The sequence below is a fragment of the Pleurodeles waltl genome, chromosome 3_1 (assembly GCF_031143425.1).
Source record: "Pleurodeles waltl isolate 20211129_DDA chromosome 3_1, aPleWal1.hap1.20221129, whole genome shotgun sequence".
Taxonomy (NCBI): domain Eukaryota; kingdom Metazoa; phylum Chordata; class Amphibia; order Caudata; family Salamandridae; genus Pleurodeles; species Pleurodeles waltl.
In genome coordinates, this window is record NC_090440.1 from 433,721,719 (window position 1) to 433,742,985 (window position 21,267).

Below are 21,267 nucleotides of genomic sequence, written 5' to 3' on the forward strand. Positions count from 1 at the left end.
GTACATGTTCCACAAGTCTTTTGAGTTAGTATCCAGCTGGAAGTAGCAGGTAGATGTGGAGTACGACAATAACATTTATGCCTGAGATCATCATCATCAATGTTACCAACGATGTGTTACTTTTTCGTCTATTAAAAGCAGCTGTCACTTAAACATTAACTCTTGTTCTTGTGTTTTACATCATTTCCTGTAGCCAGTACATCACTACCTGTAGTGCAGAGTGTGAAATCACCCAAAAGACTTCTCTTTGGAGCAGTGCTTGGAATGAATAGTCCACCCCATAAGAAGAGACTGAGACAAAACCTATCTTGTGAAGAAAGTGCCTCTCATGTGGTAAATATAACTCATGCTAGCTTTTTAGTAGTTTCCAAACGAAGTTAAGCTTATATGTGTATTAATATGCATAACTTTGTTTGCAGATTTCCAGCAAATTATCAGAAGAACATATGGACCCAGTTATCTCAAATCAAATTCTTTGGAAATCTCCTTGTGTTCTTCTCACTGACTGCAGGACACCAAGAAAGATGGAAAATGCAGCATGCTCACAGTCAAAATCAGTTAAAAGTTTGGAAAAATATTTCTCACCTACGCATGGAGAGTGTAAAAGTGATCCTTCAATACAAATAACCCCTCAAAAGCACAGCGGTGCATTGATTGATTGCTCTCCCGTCAAAAACGCTGATCAGGTTGCTGTTGCGAGGCCCTTTAGAGCATCTAGAAGCGCTTTATCTGAGGAAAGTACTCCTAAATCAAAAATTAGAGCATCGCAGATAAAACAGTCTGCATCCAAAATGGAAGATTTATCAACTCCAAGGAAAAAATCCATGAGAACCCCTCGAAAGGCAGAAACAAATGTAGCTTCTACTTGTCCGACAAGCGTGGAGTCCTTGAAAACTACAAGTTCTCCAGCTGGTGCGCTGCAATCTAAGACTCAAGACCAGTGTACTCCAAGAAAATGTACTTTGCCAATCCATCACACGTTGGAGACCCTGTCAGCCTCAAGTGCATCTGTAAAAAACACGTTGCTTTTGGATACACTCTCACCTAAAGTTCTTCTATCAAACCTGCAAGATCTTTGCACTCCCAAGAAGAACCCTGATTTAACTCATCAGAAACTGAAACAGATAGTTGCCTCAGGTACTCAAGTAGAAACAGATACACCTTTGGCAACATCTCCCACTGACTTTATAGAAACAAAGCTGCATGGTTTCTCTACCCCAAGCAAAAGCCATCTGACCGCATCCCAGAAATTGTCGGCCTTCAGTAGTCCTACAAGCTCAAAATCTCTGGATTTTGTCAAATCCCCAGCTAAAATCGTGGAAACAAATGTGCAAAATGTTTATAGCCCAAAAAAGAATATTTTAAAAACCCCTCAAAAGCCTGAAACCTTGCCAGCCTCGGGTACTCCTGCAAAATCTCCATATGAAGTTTGGGATATCAATATGCAGGAGCTGTGCACTCCCCAAAAGAGCCATAATGCTACAACTAAGAAACTGGTGTCCAGTACTCCGAGCAAGACCTCGCAGTTAAGCTGCGGGATGGTTTCACCTTCACTTTTAATAACACCTGGGAAAATCAATAAGGCTTCCCCTAAAACTCCCTCTACACTGCCGGTCCCGCCTTTTTCATCTCCATTAAAGGCTTCATTACGTTCGTGGTCTTCGCTCAATTCACCGTCTGCTAAGCTATCTAGCGGTTTAAACCTTCCACCTGCTAATCTTGCTCCAGACTCCATGTCTAGAGTTATATGTGGACTTCGAACTGAAACAAAATTTGAGACGACCTATAAATCTCCTTCTAAAGTAGAAAATTGTTCTGAAGGAAAAAAAGTTATTGAATGCGAAGGTAATTTATCTCCTCATCATTTCAAGGCTATGAAAGGTGCAAAACCATCTGATAATAAAAGTATATTTTCTACAAAAAAAGAGTCCTCAGAAGCGTTGTCATCTTCAGAAAAAGTGTTAAATGATAGTCCTATATCGCCAAGAAAAAATGTCACAGTACTTAACAATGGTATCTCTTTGCTAAATTGTTCCATTAATAGCCAGCTAAATTCAGAAGTTCGAGTTGTCTGTGAAAGACTAGACTCGTCTTCCTTAACCATTTCTAGTACATCTGATTCACTTGCATCTTCTCAAATGGACGAAAGCATTGATATCTCAGAAGCTAAGGTTCTGCCAACAGAAGGGTCGGGGCTGAAAATGAAACTGCTAGTTACTCGAAAGCCTTCACATACTGCTGCTCAGAAGCCATTGCCTGCTCAATCTGAGATTACAGGAAGGCAAGGAGACTTCATTTCAACACCTACTTATGAGCTCCGTTGTACCCCTGACAGGAAGCAAAGAGAAGCTACAGCACGCCATGTAACACAAGAAATCCCTTCAAGCTTTTCTACTCCTAAAAGTCAAAAGAGACTTGTCCCTGCTGGTACTCCAACCTATGAAGTTGAATTAGAAATGCAAGCTTCTGGCTTGCCCAAACTTAGAATAAAAAGAACAGACTCTTGTTCAAGTCCAGACATTCGGCTGTTGCAGAAGAAAACGAGTACTGTATCCCACAAACAAATAGGTGATGAAAGTCCTTTCAGTGAGCCCAATAGCCCATGGTGTGGAAGGCATGCAAACAAGGTAGAATCCATCTGTGTTTCTCCGTCTTTTTGTCGGTCCTCTTACAACACGCCTGGGAAGAGTGGAATACAGACATACATATGCCATTCTTACACACCAACTAGAGGCACATCTAACACTACCTCTCCATGTTGTACAGATGTGGGAGTTCCTTGGACGCCATCCCCAAAACATAAAGAAAAGACTACAGACACAATAAAGAACTGGCCCAGACGAAAGAAAGCTGTAGTTATTTGCTCTAATGCTACTGTGAAGAATGAAAAAACTCAAGATTGCATTAACATAGCCTCTCTAAGTGAAAGCGGGAATGAAACTACTGTTTTGGGGACCAGCAGCAAGGCAACAGGACTGGGAGAATTTGAATTAGAAGGTGTTTCCCAGCTTCCAGATCAGTCTCCTGTCACAGATTGGGATTTTAAAGCTGAAGAAAGCTCTTCAATCTCAACCTATGGACTGAAATCTAGAAAACGTAGACATGAATGTCTATCTCCAGAAAAATCTTCAGATGAACTACCATGTTTCAGTGACTTTGATCTTGTCAAAAATCCAGTTAAAGACCAAATTGGAACAGTGCAACAAGCATCTGAATCACCTGTTGGCTGCAGAAATATCTCCTCCTCAAACAAAAGTTCTGCACACCAGAGTTCCGTGGGTGATGATGATGTTTTCAGCTTTGCAGGTACCAAACATACCTTTCCAAGTTAAGAATTTTGATCACATTTTACACCAGTCGTATTCAAGGTGACATTTACAAATTGAATTTCTCACTGTTTTTGAAGATATGTAGTAGTAATTGTAGGACTGAAATTTCTTACTCACAAATGTATATAAGCTCAAGCTATACCTTGATTGATCTATAGATGGTTATTTAGCAGGCCCCTGTGTGTTTAAGTGCCCTCGTGCACTGGATAGTACAACCACAAAACTGCTTTGTTCATGTAGTTTGTGAGAGTTTTTAGGGACAATGTCTAGTCTGATCCCTATTTAGTGCCCCTCACCACATAGTGTTCTAAACCCTTCACATTCACTTAGGTAACAGTGTTTTCTTTATTTAGTAACTTAAAGTGGTCAGGTTCGTTGCTTAGTTCTGTGAGTATGGCATTTCAGATGATGAGTCCTGAAAACACAGACTTCATTTCCCACAGCATTTCTTGTCAGCCACTGCGACAATCAGTAGGTTTGCTTTTTCAGATCTACTTAAATATCGTCCTGGAAAATTGTTTTTTGCGCTACACATAATGATTAAGACCATCAATAACTGGCAAATTAAATTTCACAAAGCACGCCATACTTATTCCTTGATTGTCAGTTTAAGCTAATCCTGATGGTTTTATTCTACATTAATTCGCAGCTTGTTTACTGTGTGGAGCAATAGGCCAATACACGTGAATGTGTGTGAGTGCACATGTACTTGTGCAGAGATAAATTCTAGCGAGAGCCTTAGTTGTAGTTTTTAGAATCTGGGTTGGAAATGCACCACCTGTGTTTCCTGTTTTGGCTTTAAGATTGGTTTCCCATCTCATGAAAGGAATGGATCACATTTATTAGTAGTTAATAAATGATTAAAATCCTAAACTTATACAACAATGGGTATCCAATCTCACTTATCCTTCTCCGCATGTTCTTCCCACTGAGAACATCAGAAGCACCATGGGCCTGATTTAGCAGACAGGTTACTCCGTCACAAAGGTGACGGATATCCCATCCACCAAAGTCTAAATCCCATAGGTAATTACAGAATTTAGATTTCGGTGGACGGGAAATCCATTACCCTTGTGACGGAGTAGCCCGTCCGACCAGATCAGACCCCAAGTCATTTTGCTTTAGGATAACCTCTTTGATGTGAGCCAAAGGACTTTACGTGTGAATATTCCCTGTTATCCCTCAGAACAATGTAGATAGCCATCAAGCGTGCTGAGTGAGGGAGACAGACAATAGTCAACTGATCTATCCAAGGCTAAATAACTGGAATTTGAGGCTGTTCCTGACCAGTCAGAGATGGTAGCAGGATGCTTTGTTTAGTCAAGGCTGTAGGAAGCTGGCCTGGTGTGTGGTGGACACTTAGGATGTTTGTACCTTATACCAGGTCCAGGCAACCCCTATCAGTGAATGAAGACAGTGTCTAGGAAGCCTGGGCTCTCTAGTTGTATCTGTAGTGAGCAGCCAAGACTTATATAGGACGATTGTAAAGCACTCGCAATACCACAGCAGTCATACAGCAACTTATCACTCCTCAAAGGAAACGCACAGTATTGCAAAAATAAAGGAACTTTACTACAATAGCACTGAACTAGGTGACTTATAGGCAGTTCCCAATATATATATATATATATATATATATATATAATATGCAGATGGGAAGTGGTTTAGGAGAACTACTAACAAGCCTTGGCAAATGCAAGAGGAGGCAAAAGAAGAGTTGCAATTCTGAAGACGGACCAGCAAGGCCCAGGGGTCTCGACTCCAGGAGGGGAGTCCGAGCTGACCCTCAGCAGTCGGAAGAGCCAGCAGAAGCAGTCAAAGCCCCCACTGGCAGCAGGCACAGTAAGTTGCAGTGAGGCCAAATCAGCACACCTAGAGAGGAGTCCCATGTCGCTGGAGCAGCAGAGGGGAGACTGTCCTTGGAAGGATAAAGTGCTGGGGGCCGGGGGTACTCGGATCCTGAAGATCTGTTGGAGCAGGAGCCTTGGTTGCTGCAAGAGTCACTGTGCACAGAGGTACTGTCCTACAAGGAGAGGCAAGGACTCAACGTCTCCGTCTCCCAATTTGGACAGTGGGCAGAGAGGACCAAGGTGACCGCTCCAGACCACCTGTGATGCAGGATCCACACAGTTCCAGAGGAGAGGGGATCCATGCAGCCAGACTCCGTTGCTGTAGTTCCCTGCAAATGGAGGGGAGTGACTCCTTCACTCCAAGGGAGATGCCTTACTGCTTCCTAGTGCAGCTGAAGTGTTGCCGACCCCAGAGGATGCAAACCGGGGAAATGTTGCATTTGCTGGAAGGAGCCAGGGAAACAATGTTGCAATGCAAATTAGTCTCGGGAGTTGCAGTCTTGTTGGTTCCTGAAGTATCCAGTTGCAGTTCCAGTGGCCTGGAGCAGAGATAAACTATGCAGAGGAGTCCTGGTGGAGTCTTGCATGTCAAATCTGGGGACCCACCCGCAAGAGAGTCCCTAAATAGCCCTAAAAGTATATTTGGATGGGTCTCTGATGTCACCTGCCTGACCTGGCCACTCGGATGCTCCCAGGGGCCTCTGCACATTTTGGTTTCAAGATATTAGAATCGAGTGGCCACCTGGAGGAGCTCTGGGCACCTGGGCTGGTGATGGACAGGGGAGTGGTCCCTCCCCTTTCCTTTGTCCAGTTTTGTGCCAGATCAAGTACCGGGGGTCCCCTAGTTGGTGCAAACTAGTTTTTTCAAGGAGGCTACCACATGTGCTCTTCAAAGCAAACCGGTGGCTTAGGGAGGCTGCCCCTCCCAAGACTTGTATTGTCTATTTCCAAGGGAAGTGTGTGTTACCTCCCCTCTCCCACAGGAAACCCTTTGTTCTGCCTTCCCCTTCCTGAGCTGGTCAAGAAACAGGAGGGCAGATACCTGTCTGAAGGGCTGCCTGGAAAACCCTGGAAGACTGGTAGGAGCAATATTGGGGGGAGGGTCCTCTAAGGAGCCACCTGAGTGCATGGAAAATGTGTGGGTAACCATGCCTAAAAGAGAGTACTTTCCTACATGGCTACCAACCTGGTCGTGACAGGACACTCACAACAATGGTATACTTAAGAATCTTTATTATAAAATAGCCACAAGTGTAAAAAGTGAATAGGAAAGATACTGACATTAATTAGTGCATTAGCACAAGTCATTTTTAGACAACTGAATGCAAAACAAAATTGCCCTTCGTTTCAAAAAGGAAATAACAGGCTCTGCATTTTATTTCCTACTGAGCTTTCAAAATGTACCCAAATCCCTGCATGCCTTTCAACTTCTGAGACTGACATGCTTAGTCCTCGTGTTTCCAGACAGTCAAGTTAATTTGCACATCGAACGTTGTCCTTCCGAGTCCCTGCTGGCACAGACTAGCTTGCAGTTAAAATGAAGGCTGTCTTTCACTGAATAAAAATTGTGGGGACAGTCTGAAAAATGTATCTGATAGAGACTTCTAGTTGCAGATTCCTTACCTTAGAATTTTCCCACAGGCGGCAGACTGGATCCAGAGATTTTTTTCTTCGAGCAATACCCTAGCGCGTCAGTAGGTGGCGTCAGTCGACTCCGCAGGCGTTGTGGTCGCCGTGATGACGTCAGGAGTAGTACATAGATGCCGTCCTCGTGCAGTGACGTCAGTTCTTTTCTTTCCACACCACGCGCTGATCCGAGAGAGAGCTACCCGCGGCTATTTTTTGGCCCAATTCGACCATTTTGTCGACATTTTTTGGTGCGAACTTTGGTGCGTCGAGGATGTCCCAGAAGACCGGGTTCAAGCCGTGCGAGGACTGTCACCGCATGTCATCAGTGACTGACCCTCATCGTGTCAGTCTGTGGTGCCTCGAGCGCGACCACGACCCGAAGTCGTGCTCCGAGTGCCGGGCGATGCATCCGAAGGCTTTGAGGGAGTGGTCCCTAAAGCTGATGGTGGCCTGGCACTAGACTCCGCATAAGTCCCGATCTCGCTCCACCACCATCATCTTTATGGAAACCGTTGGATCACGGTAAGAAAAAGAAGTCGTCGAAGAAGTTCCATCGCTCTCCGACTTCACCCCGTCCCTCGGACGAGCGTCCACGAAGTAGGCCTCCGTCCTCGGAGCCTACGTCTGGATCGGCTCCGCGCTTCCCCGAGTTTCCCGGGACCGGAGCACCCCAGCCCAACTCAGAGTTTTACGAGGCCATGCGCCTCATCTGTGGGCGTGCCGACCCCGATAGGGTGCTTTGGGCCCAAGGGGCTTGGCCGAGGTTGCCTTCGGGTTCCGCGGCTTCGGCCCCGGCCACTGAGGTCGCCTACGGATCCGAGTGCGGATCCGCACCAACGCCGGTCGCACAGTCAAGACCTTCCCCGGCGCCGATTCGTTTAGCGACACTCGACGTCGGTAGTGGACACTATCGATGTCGACCCGATTCTCATCCCGACGAGTCGGAGCGGCATCGGCCGACGCCACCACTGGCTTCGGTGGGCCCTATTCGCCCGAGGTCGGTTTTTGACCCATTTTTCTATGGGTACGAATACAGGGAGGAATTGGAGGGGTCCCTGGACCCTTATGAATACCATGAAGACCCTACTATGGACTATGCACAGGACTTGGGAGAAGCCAGTGGTCTTGATACTTCTCCTGACTCTGGCATTCTGTCTCCTCCTACCGTGGCTACGGTGGAGGAAGCTACCTATGGTATGGTGGTTAGTAGGGCGGCTGAGGTCCTTGGCCTTGAGCTACCTACTGTCGAAGTCAGGTCTAACCTCCTGACGGAGGTGCTTCAGCCTGGGGCTTCTACATCTGAACCCCTTCTCCCATTTAATGAAGCCCTCACTGACGTCCTTTTGGGTACGTGGTCCAAACCCAACACAGGGGCTCCTGTGAACAGAACGATCGCTCGCCGCCATCGGCCTGCGACGAACGACCCGAAGTTCCTATCCCAACATCTTACGCCTGAGAGTCTTGTTATCCAGGCGTCGTCTTCTTCTGCCACGCTCCCTTCCGCACCCCCGGATAGGGAATCCAAAAGGCTGGAGCAATTTGGTAAGAAGTTATTTTCTTCCTCCAGCCTCGTGCTGAGGTCCGTGAACACCGCATGCCTTTTGTGCCGTTATTCCCACTCCCTGTGGGATATGGTTGCGCAAGTCCTGCCGCAGATACCGGAGGAGGTCCGTGCTATCGTCTCCCAAGCAGTCAACGATAGAGACGCGGCGAAGTTCACCATCCGTTGTGGGCTGGATACGACCGACTCTATGGGCAGATCGGTTGCTACGACAGTGGCCTTGAGGCGCCATGACCGGTTACGTACTTCAGGTTTTTCGGGGGATGTCCAACAGACACTCATGGACATGCCCTTTGATGGCACCCGTCTCTTTGGAGACAAAGCAGACTCAGCTTTGGAGAGGTTACGGCTCGGTCTCTTGGCCTTTCTGCCACCACTAGCCCCCCACAGTCCGCTTTTCGTCGCCACCGAAGGGTCGCGTCCTCAACCCAGCCACCGGGCCATGCACGCTGGACAGTCTATGCGTGGCCAGGGGCGCGGAATCCCACGTGGTCGTGGGTCAGGGAACCAGAGGTCTGTCCAGTCCACCCCTGCCACAGCCTCCAAACCTTCCTAGTCCGTCCCCTCACTCCCGCCCAGTAGGTGGCAGAATCCACCATCACCTGCCCCGCTGGGAACATATCACCACGGACGGGTGGGTTTTGCAAATCATTCGGAAGGGCTACTCCCTCCCTTTCGAATCTACACCACCACCTTTTCCACCATCCTTCCATCCCCTTTCGGAGGATCATTTGGTGCTTCTCTGCCAGGAAGTCACGGCTCTATTGGCCAAGGGAGCTATAGAAAGGGTCCCTGTGCCAGAAGTAGGTTGTGGTTGTTATTCCCACTAATTTCTGATACCAAAGGAGGACAAAGGCTTGCGCCCTATCCTAGATCTTCGGGACCTGAATTACTTCCTCAAGAAGGAGAAGTTCAAAATGCTCACCCTGGCTCAGGTTCTGTCTGCCTTAGACCCAAAAGACTTGATGGTAGCGTTGGACTTGCAGGACGCTTATTTCCTCATCCCCATCCTGCCTGCCCACAGACGTTACGTACGATTCGTGGTAGGTCACAAGCTCTTTCAGTTTACTGTGCTCCCTTTCGGCGTTACCAATGCCCCTCGGGTGTTCACGAAAGTGATGGCAGTGGTTGCAGCTCACCTGCGCAGGTTAGGGGTCTGTCTTGCCCTACCTAGATGACTGGCTGTTGAAGGCGCCTTCACCCAGTCAGTGGTCTCACACCTCCAGACTACGGCGAACCTCCTGCACCAGCTGGGGTTCACTATCAATGTGCCGAAGTCACCCCTGACTCCCTCTCAGACGCTCCCTCATCGGGGCAGTTCTGGACACAGTGCGGTTTCAGGCTTATCCTCCCCAAAAGCGAGTCCAAGACATTCAGGCTATGATTCCGATCTTTCAGCCTTGGTTTTGGGTTTCGGTGAGACAGACTCTGAGGCTGCCGGGCCTCTTGGCCTCCTGCATCCTGCTAGTAGCACATGCCAGGTGGCATATGCGGGCTCTGCAATGGAACTTGAAGTTCCAGTGGGCGCAGCATCAGGGGAATCTCTCCGACATGGTCCAGATCTCGGAGGGGACTGCGAAAGACCTGAAGTGGTGGCTTTCGGTTCCCAATTGGGTCAATGGCAGATCCCTCTCCCTTCCCCAACCAGATCTATCAATAGTGACAGATGCATCGCTTCTGGGTTGGGGCTGCCACATGGGAGAGGTGGAGATCAGAGGACTCCACATCAACATGCTGGAGCAAGGTCTCTTTCTCAAGTTGGTTAAAGCCTTGGTTAGATCTGTTCGCCTCCGCAGAGAACTTGCAATGTCAGCTATTTTGCGCGTTGGAGTTTCCAAGGCGGCACTCGCTCGGAGACGCTTTTCGTCTCGAGTGGAACTCCAGCCTCCTTTACGCCTTCCCGTCTATCCCTCTTCTGCCCAGAGTTCTCAAGAAGATCAAGAGCGACCGGGCCCAAGTTATCTTGGTGGCTCCGGACTGGGCTCGAAGAGTGTGGTATCCCGAGCTACTGAGCATGTCCATCGATCCTCCACTCAGACTGCCTCTTCGGGCGGATCTTCTGTCACAGCAGCAGGGGACGGTCCTCCACCCGAACCTGTCCAACCTCCGCCTTCATGCGTGGAGATTGAGCGGCAACAGTTGACGACATTTGCCCATCCACACGAAGTCTGAAATGTTATCTTGGCAGCCAGGCGTCCCTCGTCTAAAACTGTATACGCCTGTCGTTGGAAGAAATTTGTGGCATGGTGCACCAACAAATCTGTTGACCCCCTATCTGCCCCCCTTTCAGAGGTTCTTCTATTCATTCTTTCCTTGGCCCAGCAGGGCTCTGCATAGGGCACCCTTAAGGGGTATCTGTCTGCCATTTCTGCCTTTCTTAGGCTTCCTGATCAGCCCTTACTCTTTAAATCTCCTCTTGTGAGTAGATTCTTAAAGGGGCTCACTCACTTATTTCCGCCCACTCCCTTCATCATGCCTCAGTGGGATCTTAATCTTGTGCTTACTTTCTTGATGTGTACTCCCTTTGAGCCTATGCATTATTGTCCCTTATGGCTCCTCACATTCAAAACTGTCTTTCTCATCGCCGTCACCTCTGCTCGCAGGGTGAGTGAGCTTCAGGCCCTTTCTTCAAAACCTCCGTACTTGTCCGTACACCCCGACAAAGTGGTGTTACGCACTAGAGCTTCCTTCCTTCCTAAGGTGGTTACACCGTTTCATGTAGGCCAGTCCATCACTTTGCCTACGTTCTACGCACCCCTACATCCTTCCCATGAGGAGGAAAGACTCCACCGTCTGGACCCAAAAAGAGCGTTGGCGTTCTATCTCAGTCGTACAAAAGACTTCCGGGTGGACAATCAACTCTTTGTTGGCTATGTGGGTGCGAAGAAAGGGGAAGGCTGTGTAGAAACATACCATCTCTCGATGGGTGCTTCTTTGCATTAAAATGTGCTACGCTTTGGCAAAAAAGCAACCTCCTGATGGCTTGCGGGCTCATCCTACCAGGGCCACTGCTGCATCCACTGCGTTAGCACGCGGAGTTCTTGTTCTGGATATCTGTCAGGCAGCTACGTGGGCGTCTCTGCACACATTTTTTAAACATTACTGCCTGGACAGTCAGGTCCGTCGGGACGGCTACTTTGGTTGTTCGGTCCTGCAGGACTTTCTAATATGATCTTAGTTCGCACCCCACCACCGAGGATGGCATTGCTTGGGTATCTATTCTAAGGTAAGGAATCTGCAACTAGAAGTCTCTATCAGATGTACAAGTTACTTACCTTCTGTAACTAAATATCTGGTAGAGACATATTCTAGTTACAGATTCCTTACATTGAGACCCTAGCGTGTGAATTGCACGTGTATGGCGCAGTGTAGGTCTACATATATTATTGGTAAAGGAGAATATCAATCAGTCAACTTGATTTTTTTCTGCTTTCAGAGGTAAGCCATTCAAAACACTGCACAAACTTGTTATGACAACGCATAAAAGTATCACATGTAAATTAATACAATAAGCTAAATTTATTTTGAGTCAATAAAATTACTATGCCACCCTTATAATTCCCTGAGTTGAGTCCCAATTCCAAATATAAACTAGATGACAAAATGAAGTCTCCGTTCCCACAACCTTGCAAACAATTCAAGTAAAGAGCTTAAGCCATGATATGCCAGACAATGAAGAGCAATTTGATAGAGACTTCTAGCTGCAGATCCCTTACCATAGAATTATCCCAGGTGTCAGCCTGGTTCCGGAGATTTTTCTTCGAGCAATAAGCTTGTGCGCCTTCAGATGGCATCTGTCGATTCCACATTCATCATTGGCATCGTGGTCGCCGGATATGAGGTCAGGGTCGTTCATAAGCACCACCCCGGCTTGCTAATAGCAGTTCTTTTCTTTCCGTGCCAACCTACACGCAGATGCGGAGAACTACTACCCTCAGTTGCTTTGTGACTGGAATTCCAACTTTTTGTCTTTTTTTGGGGGGGGGGGGGGGGCACTTTTCTGGTGCGTCAAGGATGTTCAAGAAAACGGGCTTCAAGCTCTGCAACTCCTGCCATCACATGATGTCGTGATGAATCTGCATCTGGTGTGTTTGCGGTGCTTGGAGCTCAACCACAACCTAAAGTAGTGCTCTGACTGCCGGGCCATGAACCTGAAGGCTTTGAGGGAGCGGTCCCTGAAGCTGTTTGCGGCATAATCTCTGCCTCGCTCTTGGTCGAGAGGAAGGTACCGAAACTGCTCACAGAGCCACCAGCCTTCTTCGTCCCATTCTAAATCTTCAGGACATTCGGGTAAGAAGTGGAAGAAGCACAAGAGCTCTACAACTTCACCCCGCCGGTCGGATGACGCAACGTGGGACAAGGAGGGTTCTCGCTCTAGGCCTCTATCTTTGGAGCCTGCATCTGGGTAGGCCCTGCACCCCACTTTCCGGGTGCCGGAGCCACCCCAGCCTAACTCGGAGTTTTACAAGGCCATGCTCTTCATTTTTTTGCAGTCCAGCCCTGTTGGGAGTCCCTTCGGGTTCCAGGCAAGCAGCTTTGGCCTTGGCTCCAAGGGGCACCCAAGGATCCACTTCTGGTTCCAAACCGGCATCAGTTGTATCTCTACCTTTGCCGACAGAGCCTTGACCCTGTACTCATCACCAAATCTGACACAGAGGTGTAACTACTTCGCTCGATACATGTTCTGTCTCTGGCAGGGTTTTGGTTCCTAGATTCGATTTAGAAGTTTATTCTTGTGGGTCTGAATTCAGCGAGGGTATGGCGGGGTCGCTGGACCCTTCAGAATGCCCGCTGGAAGATCCTATGGACTGGGCTCAGGAATTGGGTAAAACTAGGTAGTTGTATAAATCTCCTGACAGTGGTATGCTTTCTCACCCTACCGTGACTACGGAGAAGGGAGCGTCTTACTCCTTGGTGGTGAGAAGAGCAGCCTAGGTCTTGGGCTTTCACTGGCTGTCAGGACTAACCTCCTGATTGAGGTGCTTCAACCTGGGGCTTCAACATCAGAACCCCGTTTGCCCTTTATTGAAGCCCTCACTGATGTCCTGCTGGGAAGCTGGTCCACACCTAGCACAGGGGCGCCTCTTAATAACAGTTGCCTGCTGCCACATGCCTGTGCCTAAGGACCCGCCTTTTCTGACCCAACATCTTACCCTGAGAGCTTGGTCATCCAATCCCCAACCTCCCATGGCATGTTACCTTCCGCTTCACGGACAGAACATGAGAGGCTGGGCCATCTTGGGAAGAAGTTGTTTTCTTCCTCCAGCCTGTCATTGCGGTCGGTGAACACATACTTTATGGGACACGGTCACGCTAGTGCTGCACATGTCCCATAGGAGGCCTGGGCCATTCTCTCCCAAGCTGTTGGTGACAGGAGAGATGCGGTGAAGTTCAACATCAGATGTGGGCTGGATACGACCTTCTTTCTGGGCAGATCAGTTGCATCAGCAGTGGCTTTGAGACGCCACATCTGGTTATTAATGTCTGGCTTTTGAGGTTATGTCCAATCTACTCTGATGAACATTCCCTTTGATGGCTTGCATCGGGGACAAAGCAGACTCGGCGCTCGAGTGCTTTAAGGAGTCTCAGGCTAAGACTCAGTTCCTTGGCCTTATGGCTGCCCCTCTCCTGCCTCAGTCTGCATTTTGTCCCTTTCGTGGCTACGGAAGGGGTGCCCAGCCACTTTCGTTCCCTCACTCTGGCTCAGGATCTAGCTGCCGTGGAGTTTGGATGGGTGAGTTGGACTTGCAGGATGCTTAATTCCATTACCCATCCTACCTCCTACAGACGTTACTTGCGGTTCATGGTAGGTCACAAGCATTTTCAATTTGCCGTGCTGCTCTTTGTCATTACTGCGCCCCTCGGGTGTTCCCCAAAGAGATGACTGTGTTTGCAGCTCATCTGCGCAGGTTGGGGGTTTCAGTCTCGCACTACCTCGACAACTGGTTGTTGAAGGCGAGCTCGCCTCAGTCTGTCTTCTCCCGCCGCCAGACTACAGTGGACCTGCTGCATTCACTGGGGTTCACTATAAACGTACCAAAGTCACACCTGGCTCCCGATGCTCCCTTTCATCTGAGCTATCTGGACACAGTGCAGTTTCGGCCCCATTCTCCCGAGTGGGGAGTCCAGGATATTCAGGCTATATCATCAGTGTTTCAGCCTGTGTCCTGGATTTCGACTGAGAATGACAGGCTGCTGGGCCTCATGACTTCCGCATCCTTCTAGTGACTCATGCCAGATGGCATATGTAGGCTCTGCAGTGGGACCTGATAGGGTCAGAGGCAGATCCCTTTCCCTTTCCTACCCAGATGCGGCTGTAGTGATAGATGCGTCACTCCTGGGATGGGGCGGCCACGTGGGAGAGGTGGAGATCAGAGGCTTCCTGTCTCCAGCGAAGTCCGAGTGCCATATCCATCTTTTGGAATTCAGGGCGATCAGATTACCATTGAAAGCATTTCTTCCCTATCTTAAAGGGAAATTGGTGCAGGTGTTCACCAACAACACTACTGCCTTGTGGTACTGCAACAAACAGGGTGGGTTGGAGTCGTGGATCCTTTGTCAGGAGGCTCTTCGCCTCTGGACATGGCTGGAACATCGGAGCATATCCCTGGTGGTACAACATCAGGTGGTTCCACATCTGGCGAGCTCTCTGAACATCAGAGCGGACAAAATCAGATGAATGCCTGTTCGATCACGAATGGTGTCTCCAGCCGGAGGTGGCGCAAGGTCTCTTTCAGCAGTGGGAGAGCCTTAGATCTGTTCGCCTCTGCAGAGAAGACGCAATGTCAGCTGTTTGCACATTGGAGTTTCCATGGCGGCACTAGCTTGGCGATGCCTTTTGTCTTGAGTGGAACTCAGACCTACTTTACGTCTTTCCCGCCAATATCACTTCTAAGTCATTCTTGTGGCTTCGGACTGGGCATGAAGAGTATGGTATCCCGAGCTCTTCAGTGTACGGCCAAGTAGGAAGCTGTAATGGTGTGTAGTGGGTACCTAAGGTATTTACACCGTATACCAGGTCACTGTCTAGAAGCCAGGCTCTCTACAGGGAGTGCAGAATTATTAGGCAAATGAGTATTTTGACCACATCATCCTCTTTATGCATGTTGTCTTACTCCAAGCTGTATAGGCTCGAAAGCCTACTACCAATTAAGCATATTAGGTGATGTGCATCTCTGTTATGAGAAGGGGTGTGGTCTAATGACATCAACACCCTATATCAGGTGTGCATAATTATTAGGCAACTTCCTTTCCTTTGGCAAAATGGGTCAAAAGAAGGACTTGACAGGCTCCGAAAAGTCAAAAATAGTGAGATATCTTGCAGAGGGATGCAGCACTCTTAAAATTGCAAAGCTTCTGAAGCGTGATCATCGAACAATCAAGCGTTTCATTCAAAATAGTCAACAGGGTCGCAAGAAGCGTGTGGAAAAACCAAGGCGCAAAATAACTGCCCATGAACTGAGAAAAGTCAAGCGTGCAGCTGCCACGATGCCACTTGCCACCAGTTTGGCCATATTTCAGAGCTGCAACATCACTGGAGTGCCCAAAAGCACAAGGTGTGCAATACTCAGAGACATGTCCAAGGTAAGAAAGGCTGAAAGACGACCACCACTGAACAAGACACACAAGCTGAAACGTCAAGACTGGGCCAAGAAATATCTCAAGACTGATTTTTCTAAGGTTTTATGGACTGATGAAATGAGAGTGAGTCTTGATGGGCCAGATGGATGGGCCCGTGGCTGGATTGGTAAAGGGCAGAGAGCTCCAGTCCGACTCAGACGCCAGCAAGGTGGAGGTGGAGTACTGGTTTGGGCTGGTATCATCAAAGATGAGCTTGTGGGGCCTTTTCGGGTTGAGGATGGAGTCAAGCTCAACTCCCAGTCCTACTGCCAGTTCCTGGAAGACACCTTCTTCAAGCAGTGGTACAGGAAGAAGTCTGCATCCTTCAAGAAAAACATGATTTTCATGCAGGACAATGCTCCATCACACGCGTCCAAGTACTCCACAGCGTGGCTGGCAAGAAAGGGTATAAAAGAAGGAAATCTAATGACATGGCCTCCTTGTTCACCTGATCTGAACCCCATTGAGAACCTGTGGTCCATCATCAAATGTGAGATTTACAAGGAGGGAAAACAGTACACCTCTCTGAACAGTGTCTGGGAGGCTGTGGTTGCTGCTGCACGCAATGTTGATGGTGAACAGATCAAAACACTGACAGAATCCATGGATGGCAGGCTTTTGAGTGTCCTTGCAAAGAAAGGTGGCTATATTGGTCACTGATTTGTTTTTGAATGTCAGAAATGTATATTTGTGAATGTTGAGATGTTATATTGGTTTCACTGGTAATAATAAATAATTGAAATGGGTATATATATTTTTTTTGTTAAGTTGCCTAATAATTATGCACAGTAATAGTCACCTGCACACACAGATATCCCCCTAACATAGCTAAAACTAAAAACAAACTAAAAACTACTTCCAAAAATATTCAGCTTTGATATTAATGAGTTTTTTGGGTTCATTGAGAACATGGTTGTCGTTCAATAATAAAATTAATCCTCAAAAATACAACTTGCCTAATAATTCTGCACTCCCTGTATAAGTAGCTGTGGATGAGCAGTCAAGGCCTATCTAGGAAACATACAAAGCTCATGCAATACCATTGTAGTCACACAGCACTTAAACACATGAAATATTACGCTCAGTGTTACCAAAATAAAGACACTTAACTATGGTAACAACACCAGAATTACTAGAGGGGCAATAATCCCTTAGGAGGTAAGTAATACACAAGTGATATACACTAGTTGTCAGAAATAGGCATAAGAATAGTTATAAAACAGTGCAAATGTAAAACACAATAAAGAATAGTGGACCTAAGGGAGCACAAACCATATACTAAACAAATGGAATGCAATAGTGTCACCCCCACCCAGGTAAGTGGAGTGTGTAGAAGGTTGCTGGTGGTACCAGAAAAGCACAGAAGTAAGTACCTCAACACCCCTCAGCAACCAGGAAAGCAGGAGTAAATTACTAGGATTTCCCCAGAACACCCATTAGAAGAAAATAAGAGAATTGCAAAACCCAGAGATGACTGGAAGAACCAATGGTGGATTCCTGAAGAGGGAGACCTGTGGAAAGAGGAGACAAAGTCCAGAAGACACAGCAGAGTCTAGTGGAGGCAGGAACCCCTACCCACCAAGCTGAGGATTGCAGGAGTTGGTTGACAGTGAAGAAGGAAAGTCAGCACTGCAGCCCTGGAGCCGAAGTAGAGTTCCTGGAGGATGCAGGTGATGTCCCACACCAGAAGGAAGATTGCAGTCGGGTTTGTGTCCAGATTCCCCCAACAAGCCTTGGCACAGGCAAACCTCACAGTTGGCAGAAAGTGGTGCTGCCGGGGACCAGCAAGGCCCAGGAGGGGGAGCCAGAGGGGGTCCTCAGCGTCGCAGAGAGCCCACAGAAGCAGAGGCAGCACACACAGGAGTCCCACAGGACTGGGACACAGAAGGTGCAAATGGATCCCACACATCACTACGAAAAGGAGTCCCACTCCGCAGGAGGGTCACTCAGGGAGCTGTGAGTTGCAAGGAGGAGTGCTGGGGGCTGGAGCTACATGAAGACTGAAGACCCCTTGGAAGAAGTCCCAACTGGCCTTGGCAGTGTCAAAGAACGCGGTGCATGGGAGGTACTGTCTAGAATGGGAAGGCAAAGGGGGGGGGGCTTACCTCCACTCAAGTTGGACAGCTGCTAGAGAGGACCGTCTGGAATACTTCCGACCACCCCTGTGTTGCAGGATCCACTCAGCTCAGCAGGAGAGGGTATCCATGCAGCTGTTCGTCATTGCTGTTGGTGCCTGCAGATGCAGGGGAGTGACTCCTTCACTCCAAAGGAGATTCCTTCTTTCCTGTGCAGACACTGAAGACCGACAGTCCTCAGAGGATGCAAGACCGGGGAAGGAGCCGGAGAAACAATGTTACAGGCGAAATCTTCACCTTTGTTGCAGATTGTCGGGTTCTGGATAGTCCAGATGCAGTTTCTTTGATCAGAAGTCGAAGTAAGGGATGCAGAGGAATCCTGCTGGAATCTTGCAAGCCGAATCTGAGGAACCACCCAGAGGAGAGACCCTAAAAAGCCCTGAAAGGGGCATTGGTCACTTAGCCGGTTGACCACATACCAGGAGGGGGCTCCGACGTTACCTGCCTTGCCTGGCCACTCAGATGCTCCCAGAGTTACCTGCCAACCTTGGATTCAAGAAGGCAGAACCCAGGGACCCTCTGAAGGAGCTCTGGGCACCACCCCTGGGGTGGTGATGGACAGTGAAGTGGTCACTCCCCTTTCCATTGTCCAGTTTTGCGCCAGAGCAGGGACTGGAGGTCTCTGAACCGGTGTAGACTGGTTTATCCATAGAGGGCACCAAATGTGCCCTTCAAAGCATACCAGTGGCTTGGAGAGGATACCCCTCCCAAGCCATGTAACACCTATTTCCAAAGGAAGAGGGCGTAACACCCCTCTCCCAAAGGAAATCATTTGTTCTGCCTTCCTGGGCATGAGCTGCTCAAGCAACAGGAGGGCAGAAACCTGTCTGTGAGGTGGCAGCAGCTGGGGAAACCTCAGAAGGCTATGCGAGAAATGCTAGGGGTCCTCTAAGGAGCCCCAAGAGTGCATGGAATCATACAACCAACATTTGCAAAAGTATTGGGGTATGATTCCAACCTGTTTGATACCAAACATGCCTAGGTTTGGATTTACCATTATGTAGCTTTGCATAGATAGTGAACCATGTCCAGTACATGCGTAAAATGGTGTCCCTGCACTCACAAAGTCCAGTAAAGTGGTTCTGGAGGTTTTGGTGGCACCTCTACTAGTGCAGGGGTGCCCTCACACACAGGTATCTGCACCCTGCCCTCTGGGCTGGGGGCATGCCATGGTTGACTTATAGTGACCTGGTGCAGTGAACTATAGTGAAAACGGGTGGCTGCACCCGGTTCACGCAGTGTGCAAAGGCAGTCCTGCTGAACCCTTTGCATGGGCTCCCTATGGGTGGCAGAATAACTGCTGCAGCCTGTAGGGATCCCTTGGAACCCCAATGCCCTGGTTACCATGTACTAGGGGCTTGCATGAGGGCACCAGTATGCCGATTGTGGGATGAAATACAGAGTTTTGGGGGAGAGAGCAGAATCACTGGGGTCCTAGTTAGCAGGATCCCAGTGAACACAGTCAAACACACTGATGTCAGGCAGAAAAAAGGGGAAACCATGCCAAGAAAGAGAGTATGTTCCTACAGGCCATCGATCCTCTGATCAGACTCCCCCTTCAGAAGGATCTTCTGTCGCAGCAGCAGGGGACGGTTCTCTGCCCAAACCTATCCAGTCTCTGGCTTCTTGCATGGAGATTGAGCTGCGACAATTAACAGCTTTTGGCCTTCTGCCCAAGTCTGTAATGTAATTTTGGCAGCCAGGGTCCCTCCACCAAAACAGTATACGCCTTTCAATGGATCAAATTTGTGGCATGGTGCACAGACAAGTCTGATTCTTCTCTCTGCCTCTCTTTCTGAGATTCTTTTGTTTGTTCTTTTCTAGCCCGGGGCCCTGCTCTGAGCCACCCTGAAGGGTAATTTGTCTGCCATCTCTGCTTTCCTCTGCTTGCTTGACCAACTCTTTGTTTAAATCTCCCATTGTGGGATTATTCCTAATTGGGTTTGCCCATCTCTTTCCTCCCTCCCCCGTTCATTATGCCCCTGCGTGATTTGAACTTGGTTCTGACTTATCTGATGTGCGCTCCCTTTGAGCCACGTAACAATTGTCCACTTTACCTGCTTGCTCTGAAAATAGAATTTTTTGTGTTTATCACCTCTGCCTGCAGAATAAGTGAGTTGCAGGATCTTTCTTCTAAGCTCCTGTTCCTCTACATCCACCCTGACAAGGTGGTGTTTCGTATTAGGGCTTCTTTTCTCCCTAAAGTGGTCAAACCCTTTAATGATGGCCAGTCCATCCACTTGTCTACTTTGTACGCGCCCCCACGTCCCTCAACGGAAGAGGAGAGACTCCACCCCCTGAACTCATACACAGCTTTAGCATTCTACCTCAGTCGTACTCAAGTGTTACGGGTGGATGATCAACTTTGGGGCTGTGTGGGTGCGTAGAAAGTTCAGACAGAGCAGAAAAGAACCATCTAGATTGGTTGTTCTCTGCATTAAAATTTGCTACCCATTGGCTAAGACGCAACTCCCTGAGGGTTTGCAAGCTCACTCTGCCAGGGCAACAGCTGCCACTACTGTGTTAACACGGAGAGTTCCAGTCCTGGATATCTGCCAGGCAGCAATGTGGGTGTTATTTCACACGTTCACTAAACACTACTGCCGGGACAGTCGGGTCTGCAGGAATGGCTACTTTGGCCGTTCAGTCCTGCAGGACTTCCTACTATGATCTTGGTTCACAGACCAAACTCGGGGGTGGTATTGCTTGGTTATCTATTCTAAGGTAAGGAATCTTCAGCTAGAAGTCTTTTATCAGATGAACAAGTTACATAACTTTGGTAACGATTTATCTGGTAGAGGCATAACATAGTTGCAGATTCCTTACCAACCCACCCATCCTGTCCGCTCTGCGAATTGATTTCTAGGGAGAGAAACTTCCATTTCAGGGTCCTAGTTGTGGTGCTCCAGTATTGGTGTCCTTCATTACTCTGTGCTTCTGGTATGGAAATTTGTGAAAAACAAACTGACATCAGCACGCTGGGGTGGCGCTTATGTACGACCCGCGTCCTATCCGGCAACCATGATGCCAACGATGGACACGGAGTTGCCCAACGCCACCTGACGGAGCTCAATGGTACTGTTTAAAAAAAAAAAAACATCTCCAGATCCAGACAGACTCCTGGGGCAATTCTAAGGTAAGGA

General features: G+C 48.4%; 1 protein-coding gene across 2 annotated transcripts in view; it reads left to right on the top strand.

Annotated features, from left to right (window-relative positions):
* Window positions 1-21,267, top strand: part of TICRR (TOPBP1 interacting checkpoint and replication regulator) — a 472,392-nt gene that overhangs the window by 362,124 nt on the left and 89,001 nt on the right. For both annotated transcript variants that reach the window (XM_069222701.1, XM_069222703.1), the window contains exons 19-20: window positions 194-333; window positions 420-3,306. In XM_069222701.1, coding sequence (XP_069078802.1) covers window positions 194-333; window positions 420-3,306 — 3,027 coding nt within the window. The remainder of the gene's footprint in view (window positions 1-193; window positions 334-419; window positions 3,307-21,267) is intronic.